Source organism: Mustela putorius, unplaced genomic scaffold (assembly GCF_011764305.1).
Source record: "Mustela putorius furo isolate JIRA1106 unplaced genomic scaffold, ASM1176430v1.1 tig00003899_pilon_pilon_pilon, whole genome shotgun sequence".
In the NCBI taxonomy this organism is placed as follows: Eukaryota; Metazoa; Chordata; class Mammalia; order Carnivora; family Mustelidae; genus Mustela; species Mustela putorius.
The window spans coordinates 19,870,235-19,888,208 of record NW_025422048.1 but is presented as its reverse complement, the minus strand read 5'-3'; the positions used below and the strand labels follow the sequence as shown (position 1 = coordinate 19,888,208).

At 35.9% G+C, this 17,974-nt stretch overlaps 1 protein-coding gene across 4 annotated transcripts in view; it reads right to left on the bottom strand.

The window, feature by feature from the left end:
• The window catches only part of ZNF280C (zinc finger protein 280C), a 66,723-nt gene that overhangs the window by 37,083 nt on the left and 11,666 nt on the right, over positions 1 to 17,974 (bottom strand). For all 4 annotated transcript variants that reach the window (XM_045068059.1, XM_045068061.1, XM_045068062.1 and 1 more), the window contains exons 4-9: positions 12,813 to 12,965; positions 10,394 to 10,459; positions 10,160 to 10,296; positions 3,917 to 4,031; positions 828 to 998; positions 573 to 682 (exon numbers count right to left, since the gene is read on the bottom strand). In XM_045068059.1, the coding sequence (XP_044923994.1) occupies positions 573 to 682; positions 828 to 998; positions 3,917 to 4,031; positions 10,160 to 10,296; positions 10,394 to 10,459; positions 12,813 to 12,965 (752 nt within the window). The remainder of the gene's footprint in view (positions 1 to 572; positions 683 to 827; positions 999 to 3,916; positions 4,032 to 10,159; positions 10,297 to 10,393; positions 10,460 to 12,812; positions 12,966 to 17,974) is intronic.

The window sequence follows — 17,974 nt, the reverse complement described above, 5'->3', positions numbered from 1 at the left end:
TTTTACCAATAATTTTATGGTTGATAAAGCCATTATCACATCTAATAAAATTATCAAAGATTACTTGGTGTTCTCTAATACCCCCCCAAAAATACAATATGCATATACTATAGAACATATAAGCTTATTTTTTTAAGATTTCATGATTGGGAAAGATTTTAAAATCTTGTATAAAGATAATCATCATAAATATAAATTTTTGCTTAGGTTATATATAGAAATACCAATGAGAAGATTTCTTATCTAAATACCCGGACAAACTGGCATTTACCACATATCAATCCTTAATGTTTTCAGAGAGTTGTCAATATTTTTAAAAATCAAAACTTTTTTAAACTTTTTTTTAAAAGATTTTATTTATTTTTTTGTCTGAGAGAGAGGAAGAGAGAGAGAGAAAGAAAGCGCACAAACAGTGGGAGCAGCAGGAAAAAGAAACAGGCTCCTTGATGAGCAACGAGATGGATGTGGGACTTGATCCTAGGATGCTGGGATCATGACCTGAGCTGAAGGCAGATGCTTAACTGACTTAGCCACCCAGAGTCCCTAAAAGACAAATTTTGAAAAAGTTTTACCTTCATGTGATATTTCAAAGGATCCAGAAGATTAAACTTTACATTGCACTTTGGACAGGATCTTAAAAAAGATGTTCCAGTTTTATAGTGAGCTGATGAGGTATTTGTACCTAAAATAGATTAAAAATTTTCAGGACTCAAATTCTTTTTTAAACATTAAACAACCAGTAATAAAAGTTTAAAAATTCGTATCAATTTATAAAATTAACGTATAAATAATATAATTTCTATTTTATATGCTAGATTCATATTTACCTTTTGATATCATAACATGGGAAGATGTCACTGGAGGAGAGTTACTTAGAGACAATGAAGCAGAAGGACTTATATCAGAAACACTTTCGCTGGTCTTTGGCTTTTTTGGAGTAACACTGTTTACTTTAGAAGCAGAAGAACGTTTTAATATAGGCAGAGTTTCATTTATACCTAAAATAATAGAGGGAAAAATATCTGTGAATACTTTAGTATAGAACACTGCCTACAAATGCTACTAAAATGGCTTTATATTTGAATTTAAGTAACCACCTTGAAGCTAAATTAAAGATAATATAATTGAATTATATCATATAAATGACAAAGAATGATCAAAATTTGTATGATCACAAAAGAAAAATTTAAATGATCAATAGAAAAATTATACAAATAGCTATTATGAACTACACATATTTGAACAACTCACAGAATAAACTTTTACAAGAAAATTCTAGAAAGACTTTTAAATAATATATAAATAGGTATAAAAGAAGTCAGACCAAAAGAATCTGAAGCAAAAGAAGAAAAAAAATGAAAACACAGAGAATGTTCAAAGCTCAGTTCGCACAAATGAATTTACCTTTAGATGCTTAAATACTTTTAGGCTTGGAAACAAAACAACCTTTGTTCTAAAAATTCAGAGAAACCCTTTAAGATACTTAAAAAACTAAGATGCCTAATGGAAAACTCTGAGTTGGTTCTTTTTCCACTTACTAACAATCTGATGGGTTTAAATTATCCGTTTATTTCCTATGAACCGAGTACAAACAACTAATCTTGAATAATACCTTGCTCCTTCATATGAAAAGTCTTGTTAGTATAATGGTATTCAAACTATATTCCCCTGAGGCTAATGGTTTTGCCTTAGGGAATTTACTAAGCATGTCAGATAGAAAAACTCTCCTTTTACCTTTTTTATAAAAAATTAGATTTTTACATAAAATTTTGTTTGAAGAGATTTCATTACCAAAGATAGTTCTGAGTTTGAAAACCATCACCTTAAAGGCTAAGGTATCATGTAATTCAGGGCATTTGCAAAACAAGTGGGGCTATTTAGGCTAAAACCAGACACAACAAAACTCCTTTTGAAAATAACATACAATTGTACTTTGTGATAAAGATTCCAAAACTGCACACCATATTTTCAATGCTCCCAACTATACACTAATAGGAGAAGCCGTAGAATAGAGAAATACATAGAAAAGGAAAGCATTGCATTAGTGGACTCCTCTACCAAATTTGTAGATCATTCTTTGGCTTAACAGAAATGATTTTTTTCCATCTTCTAGCACATGGTTACTGACAGCTATACTACAGGCACTTGGGACTAATATCTGTATCATCACTAAAATTTTTCTCAGATGCTTAGGTTACTTAAATAACCAGTAAGTGCTGGTATTTTGGCAACTAGTTCTCTAGCAGGCTGTATCATAAAATAGACTGTTTTGTATACAATTTTTTTAAGTAGGAGTAAATCTCCAAGTTAAATAAAATCACTCTAAGCTCAATAGTTTTAAATTCTAATACTTTAACTTGTTTATTTCTATTGCCTCTGGCTTGTGCTGTTCACTATCTTCAACAGTGCCAATAAAAATCCTATTCTCATTCTTCAAAATAAAGTTCCAATCCAAACTTCTCCAAGAACCTTCTGTCATCATCTTTGACAGGAGTCTATTAATCATGCTTCTGAACACATAATACATATTGTCATTCATAATTATCATTCTAAGAACTGTTTATTGTCAAGTCCTTTAAAGGTTTAAGGCATTTTTCATTTCTCGCTTATCTCATTTGAGCCTCAAAAAAGGCCTGAGGTAAGTAGAGCAAGAATTAAAATTATATCTCCAAAAGGTGACTTCAGGTCTGGAGAATGAATGTATTATCTGAGAAAGATAAAAGTCTGTATTTCAATAAAATGAGAAAATTGAAGTGTAAAGAGTGACTCGATAAAGGCCACAAACATCTTTAGGATACAGGCTCAAACCCACACCTTCCTAATTGACTATAACGCTATTTCCCATCAAGGCAAAGTTCTCCTTCCTGCAATACAACTTACAGAGAGAAGAGGCATCACTGTCTTTACCCCCTAGAATCTTTAAGAATTCAGACTTTTTCTCTGAATAAAGACCATGTACATTATAAAATCAGATTTCAGACAACTATTTTACCTCATTTATTCGGGCTCTTGGCTATTTTACTAATTAGATAAATGACAATTAGGTGATTAACAAACCACATGTTATCAAAATGGGAAAAATATTTTTGGCAAACATATTACTATAATTTTTTTCTATTTTGGTTTGGTAAATGTATATAAATTTGTTAGTAAACAATTTAAACATTAAAAAGGCTTATGTACCTCTGTCTAATTATTGAAATATAACAAATTTACTCATATACAAACAGCAATTGCTTTGATTATGGGGAATATTTCAACTAAATAAAATTCTTTCATGGTATACTAATTTATTTCAAGTTAATGAAGAACTTTGTTATTATATACAAAGAACTGTAGTTCTTCAATTGAAAACTCACATTATTCCTTCAATGGGTATTTACTAAGTACTTACTGTGCACAAATCACCATTTTTGTAATACTCCCTCTCTTTTTTAAAATTCCCTCTTTTTATAATAATACTCTATAATCATATTTAACTATCATATCGACATCATTTATTTGGAAAGAAAGACACCAGCTTATTAAAAAAATCAACTATAACCATGTACTTTTTCTCATACTAATGGCCTTCTAAATGATTAATACTTTTTTTATATGATAGTATTAGGTCATTAGGAGCCTTCCTGGACTCACAGAAATTACATGAAGATTTTTCAGCCATGACTGGTTCCAAGTGAGAAGGAGCTAAAAAAATATATGTTAGCTAACTTAATAGAAATATAATATTGTATTATTAAATACAAATTTATAAAAAAGAAATCACACAAGAAATGCATTCAGGGAGTGTTAGCTTCTATTTTATGGTACATGAAAAACTTAATATGAAGGCATGGGTTTCAAAACAGAAATTCATTCCATATCTATATTCATCAAGTTTCTTTTTAGTATTTTCAAAAAAAGTGCTAAGCCAAACCTTCGATATAAATTGTTGATCCCTCTTGGGACAGTGGAATTGTATCCTGGGTCAAGTCAAATAGTAACTCTGAAGAATCATCCGATTCAACTTGTGATGAATTCTTTGTAAAATCCTGTAAAAAGTTATAATTACTTTGTTTCATAAGCTTGTAAAAAGGTAAATTAAATGTATGACAATACTATAAACACCTTAATAATTCAATTACTGATAAGCTATAAAACACTAAGATAATTGTTACTCTGTTTAAGTTGGCATTTAGTGGGTAAGGGTTATATGGGAACTCTCTGGATTTCTTCTGCAATTTTTCTATAAATCTGAAATTAGTTTGAAATTAAAAATTACAATTACAAAATAATGACAATATTATTGGCAAAGTAGACACGTTTTGGTACAACTTTTCCACAAGAAAATTTTGGCAATATCTATCAAGGGATTTAAAAAGTTCATATCCTTTGACCCAAATATTCCACTTACATGAATTTACACTAAGGAAATGAAGATATTTAATGAGAATTATTTATAACAAAAAATAACAACCTGTATGCCGAACAATGGAGGAATGATTAAGTAAATGATAGGCTATAATGCAACATCATCCTTTTGAAAAGTAACCAAAAAGAAAGAAAACTGTTTCCAATATGAAGTTCAGTGAAAAAAGAGGAGCTCATATCTGTGTACAAAATGTAATCCTGATTGATATATTCTATATACCACACTAATCACCTGTAAAAAACGAAATCAAAGTACAGTATGTATTGTCTTCTGTTTCCTTTCTAACTACCACCCCTATACACAGCACCTTTATAATAGGAATATAAGAGTCTTGCTTGCATGTTCTGTGCTTACAAGTTGAAAAAAAATCAGGTTTTAAGAATTTTACTTTGTTATTAATTTTTCTGTTTACATGAGCTTAGTAAGAAGTTATGGAGGCAGATATTTAACTGAACCAAACCATTCCACTCCTAGAATTTGAGCATTACAGGCAGATTTCTGCATTCGAGTCTTAACATGTATTATATAAAATGGCTATATGACTCAATGATGACTTTATGACTTAACTGTAACCAAGCATAATCTTCTGCAAGGTAAGTATTTTCTCCAAATATTTGCACTTACAAATGAAAAAATTCACTAGCAATTCTCCAAATAGTTCTTTCACAGAAGTTCCTCCAAATAAAGTTAATATTTATTTTTTTCTAAAGATTTTATTTATTTGAGAGAGACAGAATGAGAGAGAGAGAGAATGGGAGGGGGGAGGGTCAGAAGGAGAAGCAGACTCCCTGCTGAGCAGGGAGACTGATAAAGGACTCCATCCTGAGACTTCAGGGTCATGACCGAGCCACAGGCAGTTGCTTAACCAACTGAACCACCCAGGCACCCCTAAAATTAATACTTTAAGCCTCTTCCTAGGTAATAACTCTGGCCAATTAAGTACCATCATTTCATAGAGTAGACATATTAGTCAACAAATAAATTATTAAAATAAGTTTCCAATTGGGAATTTTTTATATCTCATAAAATAGTTCAGAAAGATACAAAATACAAGTGAGGTGTGAGAGGCAATAGAATGGGATTTATTTATTTAACTTTGGAATCTTGGGCCAGTCACTTCTGAGATTCAAGTTTTCGCCTTTCCAACCGAAATAATAACTGCCAATCATTGTCTATTTAAAATGTAGTTGACTCTTTTACAGTCCATGTATCATATCAGGTAGTTATAACAACAGTACTAATAAAGGCCTAATACTATCTCCCACTTTATAAATAGGTAAACTAAAGTTCAGTATAGTTAAGTAAGGTTCCCAATACAACCCAGCTTGTTATGAAGCTGGAATTAGAACCTAGGTTGCCATGATAATAAATCCTGTGCCCTTGGGGCACCTGGGTGGTGGCATCAGTTAAGCATCCAACTCTTCTTTTTTTTTCCCTAAGTAGGCTCCACACTGGGTAGGGAGATCATGACCTGAGCCAAAACCAAGAGCCGGAAGCTTAACTGACTGAGTCACTCAGGCAACCCAGGTGTCCACCTGACTCTTGATCCCAGCGTCCTGAGTTTAAGCCCTGTGGGTATGGAGCCTACTTAAAAACAAAACAAAACAAAAAAACCCCTATGCCCTTAATCTATAACACACTGATATTAAAAGGAATAATAATTATCTTCTAGACTGCCCCAAAGAGTCGTGGTAAAGAGAAGAAAACACTTAAATTTTTCAGAGAAAATTCACTTATGTAGGATTCTCAATTTATTTGAAAATATAGATCCGTCATTCTCCGCCCTGGCTCACATGAGAATCACCTGGAGAGTTAAAAAAAAAAAAAAAAAAAAAAAAAAAAAAAACTACCATGCCCAGGCCTCAACCCAGATCAAATGACAAAAACGTTTTTTTTTTTTTTGTTTTTTTTTTTTATAGAAGCAGACTGGCTTAGGCTCCCGATCTTCTTCTTCTTTTTTTTTTTTTTTTAAGATTTTATTTATTTATTTATTTGACAGAGAGAGAGATCACAAGTAGGCAGAGAGGCAGGCAGAGAGAGAGAGAGGAGGAAGCAGGCTCCCTGCTGAGCAGAGAGCCCGATGCGGGACTCGATCCCAGGACCCTGAGATCATGACCTGAGCCGAAGGCAGCGGCTTAACCCACTGAGCCACCCAGGCGCCCCGACAAAAACTGTTTTTTAAAGCTTCCTAGGATTGGGGGGGCGCCTGGGTGGCTCAGTGGGTTAGAGCCTCTGCCTTCAGCTCAGGTCATGATCCCAGAGTCCTGGGATCGAGCCCCGCATTGGGCTCTCTGCTTAGCAGGGAGCCTGCTTCTTCTTCTCTCTGCCTGCCTCTCTGCCTACTTGTGATCTCTGTCTGTCAAATAAATAAACAAACAAACAAACAAAAAAGATAAAAAAAAAAAGCTTCCTAGGATTGGGAAATTAATTGAGGAGCTTTGATTAAACAATCATGCCCAGAAAAACAAAACATTCTGAGTTTGAATGAGCTCTAGTTCCTAAATTTTTTAAAATGAAAGGTACCACCCCCTCCATTGTTCTCCTTCTCTAGTTCCAAGGTAGGAATAATTTTCATCTATCTCCATGTAAATAATCATGTTCCCCCTTTTTTTTGTTTTTGCTTTTCTTAAATGCCAAACAGCCTATGATAGCTTGAGAAAACCATTGAATTAGTCTGATTCCAGTTGAAATAAAATAATTTTAGTATTTCTGGCAGCCTGCCATTATCAGGTACACCTATAAAGTTTTTATTAAAAACAGTCCATGGTTGGGCGCCTGGGTGGCTCAGTGGTTAAGCCGCTGCCTTCAGCTCAGGTCATGATCTCAGGGTCCTGGGATCGAGGCCCACATTGGGCTCTCTGCTCAGCAGGGAGCCTGCTTCCCTCTCTCTCTCTCTGCCTGCCTCTCCGACTACTTGTGATCTCTGTCAAATAAATAAATAAAATCTTTAAAAAAAAAAAAAGTCCATGGTTGCTTAGAGGATCTGAGTTTGAGATCCAGTGGTTTGGATAAAGATCCTCATTTTAAAAAATGCAGAAAGTGAGGCCCACTGAGGTTATAACAATGCTTTGGCTAGGAATAGACGGAATCAACACTCAAGTCTTTCATCTTCAATCTAGATTTCTTGGACTACTACTCCAGGACTCAAATTATTATTAATTCTTTCAGAATGTAGATACAAGTTTTCCAAATATCTGATTTTTAAAAGAGTTTTTATATTATTTTTTCAAAGATTTTATTCATTTGGCAGAGAGACATAGCACAAGCAGGCAGAGCAGCAGGCAGAGGGAGAGAGAGAAGCAGGCTCCCGCAAAGCAGGGAGCTGGATGCGGGGCTTGATCGCAGGACACTGGGATCATGACCTTAGCTGAAAGCAGAAGCTCAACTGACTGAGCCACCCAGGCGCCCCCATTTTTTTTTCTATGACAGACATGCTTTGTACATTTTTAAGCATGAAAAACTGCATGGTAGATTCTAAAGGTGGCCCCCATGACTCCCTCCCGATATTTATACCCTTGTGTAATCTGTCCTTGGGTGTGGGTGGAACCTGCGATTGCTGTTGACCAACAGAATATGGCAAATGCGACAGAATGTACATGATTATGTTATATAGCCCATTTTGCTGAGGATTCATTTTCCCTTGCTGGCTTTGAAGCTGCAACCAGTCATGTTAGGAAGGCTTATGTGGCAAAGAACTAAGGGCAGTCTCTGGCGGACAGCAGCAAGAAACTCATGCCCTCACTCTGACAACCCATAGAGAACTGGGTGTTGCCAACGACCATGATACGGCAGCCCTGGCTGACACCCTGATTGCAGCCTTGTAAGATCTTGAAGCAGAGGACCCAGTAAAGCCATGACCTGACTCCTAACAGGAACCACGAGATAAGTGTATATTGCTTCAAGCTGCTAAGTTTTTGATACTATTGTTATGCAGCAATAATCGTTTGAAAAGATTTTATTTATTTACTAGAGAGAGAGAGAGAGAGAAAAGCCCCCACGAGAGAGAACAGCAGGAGCTAGAAGGAGAGGGAGAAGCAGGCTCCCAGCTGAGCAAGGAGCCCAGTGCGGGACTCCATCCTGGGACCCTGGGATCGTGACCTGAGCAGAAGGCAGATGCTCAACTGACTGAGCCACTCAGGTGCCCCCATTGTTTAGCAATAATTAACACATGGTGCTCTGTCGACCATCCGTTCAAGCAAAAATAGCATTCTGTTAAAAAAAGCAGCTAGTTCAGTTTGCAATTCAAGTGGTTTCCTCAAGAAAACCTTCATACTATACATACAGAAATCTTTTATGCATATTATCCACTTCATCACAAAGATTATTTAAAAAAAAAGTGTATTTGCCAAGGATTGAGAGTTTAATAAAATTAGTAACAATTTATTACTTTTTCAAGGTTATTCTCAAGTGAAAGTGAAATTTTTCTACTGTGAGTGCTTGATGGTCACTAATACAAAAACTACCAGTACCGTTTGGTGACACTCCCTTCATTCATATTAAGGGACCAGCAGTTTTACCCTCGACTGCTTTTGCATCATCAGTGCAAATGCTGACAGAGTGAAGAGAGAAAATGTATCAGTTTAATTACCACAAGTTTTAACTTCACGAAAGGGTCTCAGGGAACCCCAATGATCTGTAACTATAATGTTGCTCTAAGGCAGTGTTTCTATGCTTAAATTAAATTATGAACAGATGCATGTATGCATATTTAAAAACTTCTGGGCTGGGGCACCTGGGTGGCTCAGTTGGTTAGGCATCTGACTTTGGCCCAGGTCATGATCTCAGGTCTTTGGATCGAGCCCTGCATCATCTGCTTTTCTCTCTCCTTTGCCCCTCCCCCTGATTATGTTGTCTCTCTCAAATAAATAAATAAAAACTTAAAAAAAAAATAAAACCTCCAGACTAACCTGGATTGAAATACCAGGTCCAACTTTTATTTACCAGTTATATGGCCTTGAGTGAATTATTTAGCCTGAGTCTCAGTTTCCTTAACTATAACATGGGGATAATAATTGTGCCTACCTCATAGAGAAATATTACAAATGAAATGATATTAATTTACATATAACATTTAGAATAAAGACTTACCCACAATAATAGGCTAACAAATGTTAAATATTATCAACTATTACTGCTGTTAAAACTTTTAAAGCTGGGGCGCCGGGGTGGTTCAGTGGGTTAAAGCCTCTTTGCCTTCGGCTCAGGTCCTAATACCAGGGTCCTGGGATCAAGCCCTGCATCAGGGCTCTCTGCTCAGCAGGGAGCCTGCTTCCCTTCCTCTCTCTCTGCCTGCCTCTGACTACTTGTGATCCCTGTCTGTCAAATAAATAAATAAAACCTTTAAAAAAAGTTTTAAAAGCTAAGCCATGAAACTATGTTTTCAGAGTAAACAGCAACACAGTGACCTCAAAACAATCTTCCCCAATAAGAATACCTGGTTCTGTTTACTCTCTTAAGAATTTTGCCATTATGCAACACTCATTACTGATCATGTTTTTACTCACCTTTAGACAGTCTAGTTTTCAATATTATACCTATTTAAGCATATTACCTGATACATTGAAAAGCTGGTTAGTTCCTACAGTTACTACTTTGGGTTTGGGTTGAGTTGTCAAAAAGATAGTGACATTTTCAGACTGTGATTGTGATTATGCTTCTAACAGAATGCTGACTAGTCCACAATTCTAACTGGGTGTTGTAATATCCAATGCATCCCTGAGCTGATTGCGTAGTTTCAGAAACACTTACAGGTTTAGACACGTTCTGAACAATAACAGAGTTCTGTGAAGACTTAGATTCGGGATGAAATCTAGGCAAGGCAGCCACTGGATTTGATGTTGGATCTTTGTAGTGTTGACTTGTAGGCTTGAACGGATCAGTAACACCTGCATTTTAAAATGATAGAACATATTGAGTATTTTTCTATACAACCAATTTTGTTAAAATATTTCACTTTAAAATTAAAATGGTATAATACTATACCTTGAGTGACTGTCTCATTCTTTATTCCCTTTGAAGATGAGCTGGGATTACCTCTGTTCAAAATATCTATAAAAAATATGTTTATTTTAAAACTCATTATTTTAGTTAAGTGTAAATTAAAATAAAAAACTTTCGAAAAATATATCTGCATACAACTAATAATTTAAGTATATTTCTTTCTCTTAATGGTGACTCCAGATCAAACCCTTCCCTAATTCCCATGCTACATTCATACCCCTACAAGTCTAGAAGTTTCATTATGGATAAGATGGTCACATTATCTGTACCACTCCTCTTGAGTTCTGAGAGGAACACTATTGAAGACTGCAGACTACATTTAATCTAGAGTTTACTAGAGTATCTCAAATCTACTACTATACCAAAAGTCAATCTGAGTCTGACATGACCCTATGAATCAGTGTTCACACCTGTAGCCATGTCAACCCATAACTTCTGGATTATTGAGAAATCAAATAAAAATTTGGAAGAGTAGAGATTCGCCTAAAATTGCTAATCAGGAAAAGGTACAAACATTTTAAAAATCCCATAAAACCTCAAAAAAATTTCCTTTATCCCCTCCTGGTAGAAAAGAGACAGATCTCATAGAATAATTCTATAAAGTAAAGGGTCACACAAAAGTAGGGTTGTTTTATGATAATGGAAATTCAGTTCTCTAAGACAAGGCACTACAGAAGTTTTCTAGGAGAAAAATCTGCTCAAACAACTTGATGTTTTCATTCAGAATTTAAAGTATTTACTCAAGCCATTAAAGAGTTAAACCTATAGTACTTTTTGGTGACTGTAGTCTATCAAACACAACTTTTTACCATCCCCCAACTTAATATGGTTCTATATAAATATTTAGCTCATGTTCCATATGACAAAAGAATTTTATGGCTCACACATAAAACAGCAATAAAATCACATAGATTTTGAGTTAATTTAGAAATTTCACTGGGGTCAACTTTCTTTTTATAGAATCACTTAAAACTAATACACATTATTCTAATTGAGTACTGTTAACCATTATCTGCAGTTGATATAAACCCAACTTGAATTGCCATGCTTGCAGTAAGATGATCTGAATAATAATTTTGAAATATCACAATATTTTGGGATAAAAATAATCACAGTAAATAAGAAACAATAATTATAATATTCTATTCCACTATCAGCAACAAACATGCCAACATATTTACCTATTTTATAACTGAAGTGACATTCCACTTAGCACCTCTCAATTTGCCATAGGAAATGATATTGAGAATTAAATTATTCTAGCTCTGATAAAACTGAACAGAAGTGCTATCGTAAGTCTAGAGTTAAGAGATGCAAGAACAGGGCTTTCAAGAAATTAAAAACTCATCTCTTAACCACAATATAATGCACTGCCATGGTAGGTAAGAAAACACTGGTATGCTGGGTACATTCTTTGCTAAATTCTACTGGCTTAAAAGAAGTAAATATAATGAAAAGGAATCTATTTCCTCTTTCTCTGCTGAAATTCAGTATGTTGTTCCTTTGCAGAAGAATCTAACAATCTACACAATTACTGGACATGTTCTGCTAGAAAGGTAGTATAGTGTAAAACACTACATGTAGTGTAAGACACTACATTTACATCAAGTGTAAAATGTGCACTTTGCACATTTTTATTAGACATTTTAACAAGTGTCATCAGTATCATCAATATTATCACAATGGCAATTCTAACTCTAACTGAAATCTAACAATCTACAAAATTACTGGACATGTTCTGCCTGAAAGCCATGAGGATTTAGTGTGCTAACTGCCTGTGTTGTACAAGCATAGTGGCTCAAGACCAGACCCTCCTTGCTTCATGAATATAATCAGGAGTCGTTGGAAGATGGGTGTGGCCAGAAACTATACCCCATGTTGGTATACTAGAGACTGTATAATCATGCAGTGCCTGTTCATTTTGTAGCCACGATTCAAGATGACACTGTGATGAGGCAGTTGCCTAGATGTGAGAACCCCCATCAGAGACTAACACAAGCCAATTTACTGTTCTAATATTTTAAGCAAAGCATTCCAAACATTTCCTTTTCTAGGTGTGTTTGGGCTTAAGGAAGAAAGACAAAAATTAACAAACAGGTGAATAGGCTACTTAGCTCTCCTAAAACTTAAGATTTCCAATTTCAGAAGGCCTATAATGCTGATATGGTAATCTTAACCTTTAGTTAACTTAGTTAACATTTCCCTTTTCTCTCAAATGATATTTTAACCTCTCACTTTACTCAAGTCCCCAAACACATCCTCCCTGTGAGTCTCACAAATTCTTACTGACCTATATGCTCCAGCTCCTTGCAGAATAACAAGGACATATAAGATGACCCACAGGTTTTTCTATTAGAAACAGCAACTTATAAAACTTAACTTGGCTGAAATAAATGCTTACTAGAAATGGCTGGTTTTGAACTTGATATCTCTCCAACAAAAATCAGCTCATCATCATCATCATCTTCATCCAGAATTTCTTCTACTTTTTTCTGCCATGGTTCCAGCTCTTCTTCTTCACATTCCATAAAGAGTTCTGCCATTTTTGAGTTATCTAATTTCCGAAAGAAAAGAAACCCACCTTATATTTTTAAAATAACTTCTTTGCAATGCATAGTACGATATTTAAGATATACTTTAATAATCTTGGGCGCCTGGGTGGCTCAGTGGGTTAAGCCGCTGCCTTCGGCTCAGGTCATGATCTCAGGGTCCTGGGATCGAGGCCCGCATTGGGCTCTCTGCTCAGCAGGGAGCCTGCTTCCCTCTCTCTCTCTCTGCCTGCCTCTCCATCTACTTGTGATTTCTCTCTGTCAAATAAATAAATAAAATCTTTAAAAAAAAGATATACTTTAATAATTTTAATTTTAATTACTGAATTGATATTTGCAGTCAGCACATGGTAGCAAAAGTAAACTCAACTCAATCTCTAAGATCTAAACTAGTACAATTAAGCTAGCTGGCTAAGTAAGAGAAAACAGTAGTTATTGGGAGTTGCCAATAAATTTTAAGAATAACCAAATCCAATAAAAACTTGAAACATAAAAAAAGAATAATCAAGCCAAGGAAAGAATACTCAATGGTAAAAAGACAGACTCCTCAACAAATGGTGTTGGGAAAACTGGACAGCAATATGCCAAAGAATGAAACTGGACCACTTTCTTTTTTAAAAAGATCGTATTTATTGATTTGACAGAGAGAGAGAGAGAGCATGCACGCACAGACAGAGAGAATAAGAGGAGAAGGAGGCTCCCTGCTGAGCAGGAAGACAATGCAGGGTTCCATCCCAGGTCCCTGGGATAACAACTTGAGCTGAAAGCAGCTGCTTAACTGATTGAGCCACCCAGGTACCCCAGAACCTGCACCACTTTCTTACACCACACACAAAAATAAATTCAAAATGGATGAAAGATGCGAGACAGGAGGCCATTAAAATTCTAGAGGAGAGTACAGTAGTATCTTTGACATCATTTTGTAGCAATTTCTTACTAGATATATCTCCTGAGGCAAGGGAAACAAAAGCAAAAATAAACTACTGGGATGTCATCAAATTAAAAGCTTCTACAGGGTAAAGGAAACAACAAAACTAAAAGGTAACTATGGAACAGGAGAAGATATTTGCAAATGAAATGTTAATAAAGGGTTAGTATGCAAAATCTGTAAAACACCGGTAAGACCCAAAAAACGATCCAATTAAAAAATGGAGAAAAGATATGAATAGAGAGGTGCCTGGGTGGCTCAGTCAGTTAAGTGTCTGCCATCGGTGCAGGTCATATTCCCAGGGTCCTGGAATTGAGCTCTACACTGGGCTCTTTGCTCAGCAGGAAGCCTGCTTCTCCCTCTTCCTCTGCCTGCTGCTTTGCCTACTTGTGTTCCCTATCAAATAAATAAAATCTTTAAAAAAGACATAAATAGATATTTTTCCAAAGAAGACATACACAGAAGGCCAACAGACACACAAAACATGCTCAACATTACTGATCATTTAAGAAATACAAATGAAAACTACAATGAGATTATCATCTCACGTCTGTCAGAGGGCTAAAATCAAGAACACAAGAAACAACAGGTGTTGGTGAGGATGTTGAGAAAGGGTAACTTTCCTGCACTGTTGGTGGGAATGCAAACTGGTGTGGCCACTCTGGAAAACAGTATGGAGTTTCCTCAAAAGCTAAAAATAGAACTACTCCATGATCCAGCAGTTGCACTACTAGGTATTTACCCAAAGGATATAAAAATACTAATTCAAAAGAATACACGCAGCCATGTGTTTATAGCAGCTTATCTACAAGAGCCAAATTATGTGGCAGCCCAGATGTCCATCGACTGATGAATGGATGAAGAAAAAGTGGTATGTGTATACAATGGAATATTACTCAGCCATAAAAAGAATTGAATCTTGCCATTTGCAACAATGTGGATGGAGCTAGAGAATATTATGCTAAGTGAAATAAGTCACAGAAAGACAAACACCATATGATTTCACTTACATGTAGAATTTAAGAACCAAAACAAATGAGCACAGGGGAAAAAAGAGAGAGAGAGGCAAACCAAGAAAGAGACTCCTAACTATCGAGAACAAATTGAGGGCTCCCAGAGCTGGGGGCAAGAAATGATGGTTGAAATAGGTGATGGGGATTAAGGAGTACACTTGTGATGAGCCCCAGGTGTTTTGTTGAAGTGCTGAATCCCTATATTATAAACCTGAAACTAATATTACATTGTATATTAACTGGAATTCAAATAAAAACTTAAAAAAGAATAAATACATCCAATCAAAAGGAGTTTCAATTTTATGAGCAGCATATGATTATATCTATTAAAGGATTGTACCTAACTGTAACTGAAAAACCCATAAACTTTTACATTAACAAAAAGGAGATAAGCTAAGAATAAGAGGCAACAGGTTGGAGATACATTAGAAAAACTGAACTAGATCATAAACACCAGGCACAGAGCAAAGCAGGGATGAAGTGCAAGAATGAAAATAGAGGACTGAAGTGAGGCTTTTTCCAGCCCAGGAAGATTAGGCATTTCTTACCTGAAGAAACTAAGCAAAGAACATACTGTGAATACCACCAGCCTATGAGTGCTGACCAAGCACTCAGAGTTCCGAGGAAGCATTTCAGTGCTTCCTAAATAAATATGGATAGACAACCACTGAATACCAGAAATATGACTAAACCTCCAATGTTTAAGACCAAAACAATAAAACAAATATAGCACAGAGTGCAAAAGTCATTAGAATGTAACTAGCACTTTTAGAGAAATAAATGTTAAGTTATAAAAAGCATAAATGTTATAAAAAGTAACATTCAGAAAATAAAAAGTTTAAAAATAAGACAAAATTCAGTAAAAGAAAAACCCAAAAACCCAAATGCCAAAGTTGAGTAACTGTCCCATAAGTGGAACTAAAAGACAAAAAATATACAAATATGAAACAGATGAGATTAGAAATCAATTTCAAAGGTACAGTTCAGGGGGGCCTGGGTGGCTCAGTTGGTTAAGCCTCTGCCTTCGGCTCAGGTCATGATCTCAGGGTCCTGGGATGGAGCCCCGAGTCAGGCTCTCTGCTCAGCAGGGAGCCTGCTTCCCTCCCCTCTCTCTGCCTGCCTCTCTGCCTACTTGTGATCTCTGTCAAATAAATAAATAAAATCTTAAAAAAAAAAAAAAGGTACAGGGACATTTGGGTGGCTCAGTTTGTTAAGCAGCTGCCTTTGGCTCAGGTCATAATCCCAGAGTCCTGGGATGGAGTCCCACATCTGGCTCCTGGCTCAGCGGGGAGCCTGCTTCTCCCTCTCACTCTGCCTGCTGCTCTCCCTGCTTATACTCTCCCTCTCTGTTAAATGAATAAATAAAATCTTTAAAAAAAAAAGAAAGGTACAATACACCTAATAAAAGCTCCAGAATAATAATAAAGAAAAAGGAAAGGGAATGTAATCAAAGGAAAAATACAAAAGAAATTTCTAGTTCTAAAGGACATAAATGTCCAGATTGAAAAGTACTTCCAGGACCCAGCACAAAAATCAAGAAAAAATCTACAGTAGAGGAATATTTCATGAGACTTGAGAATGTTGGGAGAGGAAAACTAACCTAAAATCAGCAAGAGAGACAGAGATAGAGAGATAGAGAGTCAGAATAATGCTTTCAAAAGTATTAGTGAAAATAATTTTCATTTTAGAATTCTATACCCCCCAGCCAAGGTTTTTTCTTTCTTTTTTTTTAAGAATTTATTTATTTATTTGACAGAGAGAGAGAGAGAGAGAGAGATCACAAATAGGTGGAGAGGTAGGCAGAGAGAGAGAGAGGAGGAAGCAGGCTCCCTGCTAAGCAGAGAGCCCGATGCGGGGCTAGATTGCAGGACCCTGAGATCATGACCTGAGCCGTAGGCAGAGGCTTTAACCCACTGAGCCACCCTGACGCCCCCAGCCAAGGTTTTCATCAAGCATGAAGTACATATTCTTTCATCAAAAATAAAGATCACCAACATCATGCAAAATTTACCCCATTCACTCTTTCATTCTTAGGAAGAATCCACCAAAATATGGGACTTAAGAAGGAGGAAGATACAGAATGCAGAAAACATGACATTCAATACAATAAAAAGACCAAGGAAGGTCCCAGGATAATAGCTGTTCAATAGGTCTAGATAATCAGCCAGAGCAGAGCAAGAGAACATTACTCCCAGGAGAAATGTCTCCAGGAGATCACAGACAGACAGACACACACACACAGACATACAGACACACACACATTCAAAAATTAAAATGTTAGATTATCTGACAAGTTTTACCATGTAGAAAAATTGAGTAAAGAGGCTACAGAAGGGTGTAAGAAGACTTGGCTATAGGCTTTAATAAAATTTAGCAAATTTAGTCAACATAAAATAAAATTTTTTAGTCAATAAAAAATAAAATAAAATTTAGCAAATTTTTAAAAAATTAAAAGTCTAAATATCTGGGTATACACAAAAAAGAGAAAAAGGAGATGTATTCATATTAACAACATAGTACTATACTCATCAGTGAACAATACTTATTATGGTCATTATAATAAAAACACTTAATATGATTTAAAACTGAGAAATAGGGACGCCTGGGTGGCTCAGTTGGTTAAGCAGCTGCCTTCGGCTCAGGTCCTGATCCCAGCGTCCTGGGATCAAGTCCCACATCGGGCTCCCTGCTCAGCAGGGAGCCTGCTTCTCCCTCTGCTTCTGCCTGCCATTCTGTCTGCCTGTGCTCGCTCTCTCCCCCTCTCTCTCTCTGATAAATAAATAAAATCTTAAAAAAAAAAAAACAAAAAAAAACCTGAGAAATAAATGCAGTGGGAGATGCGTGGAGGGAGGCGTAAGCGTAAGAAAACTAAAATCATCATTTTCTGTTGATAGAAAAATTATTAGATAATGGCAAAAAAATGATGACTTACAGCAGTATGTGTATATGTTTTAAAAAAAGATATATGGAGGGGTACCTGGGTGGCTCAATTGGTTGAGCATCTGCCCCTGGCACAGGTTGTGATCCCAGGGTCCTGGAATCGAGCCCCACATCAGGCCCCCCTGTTCAGTGG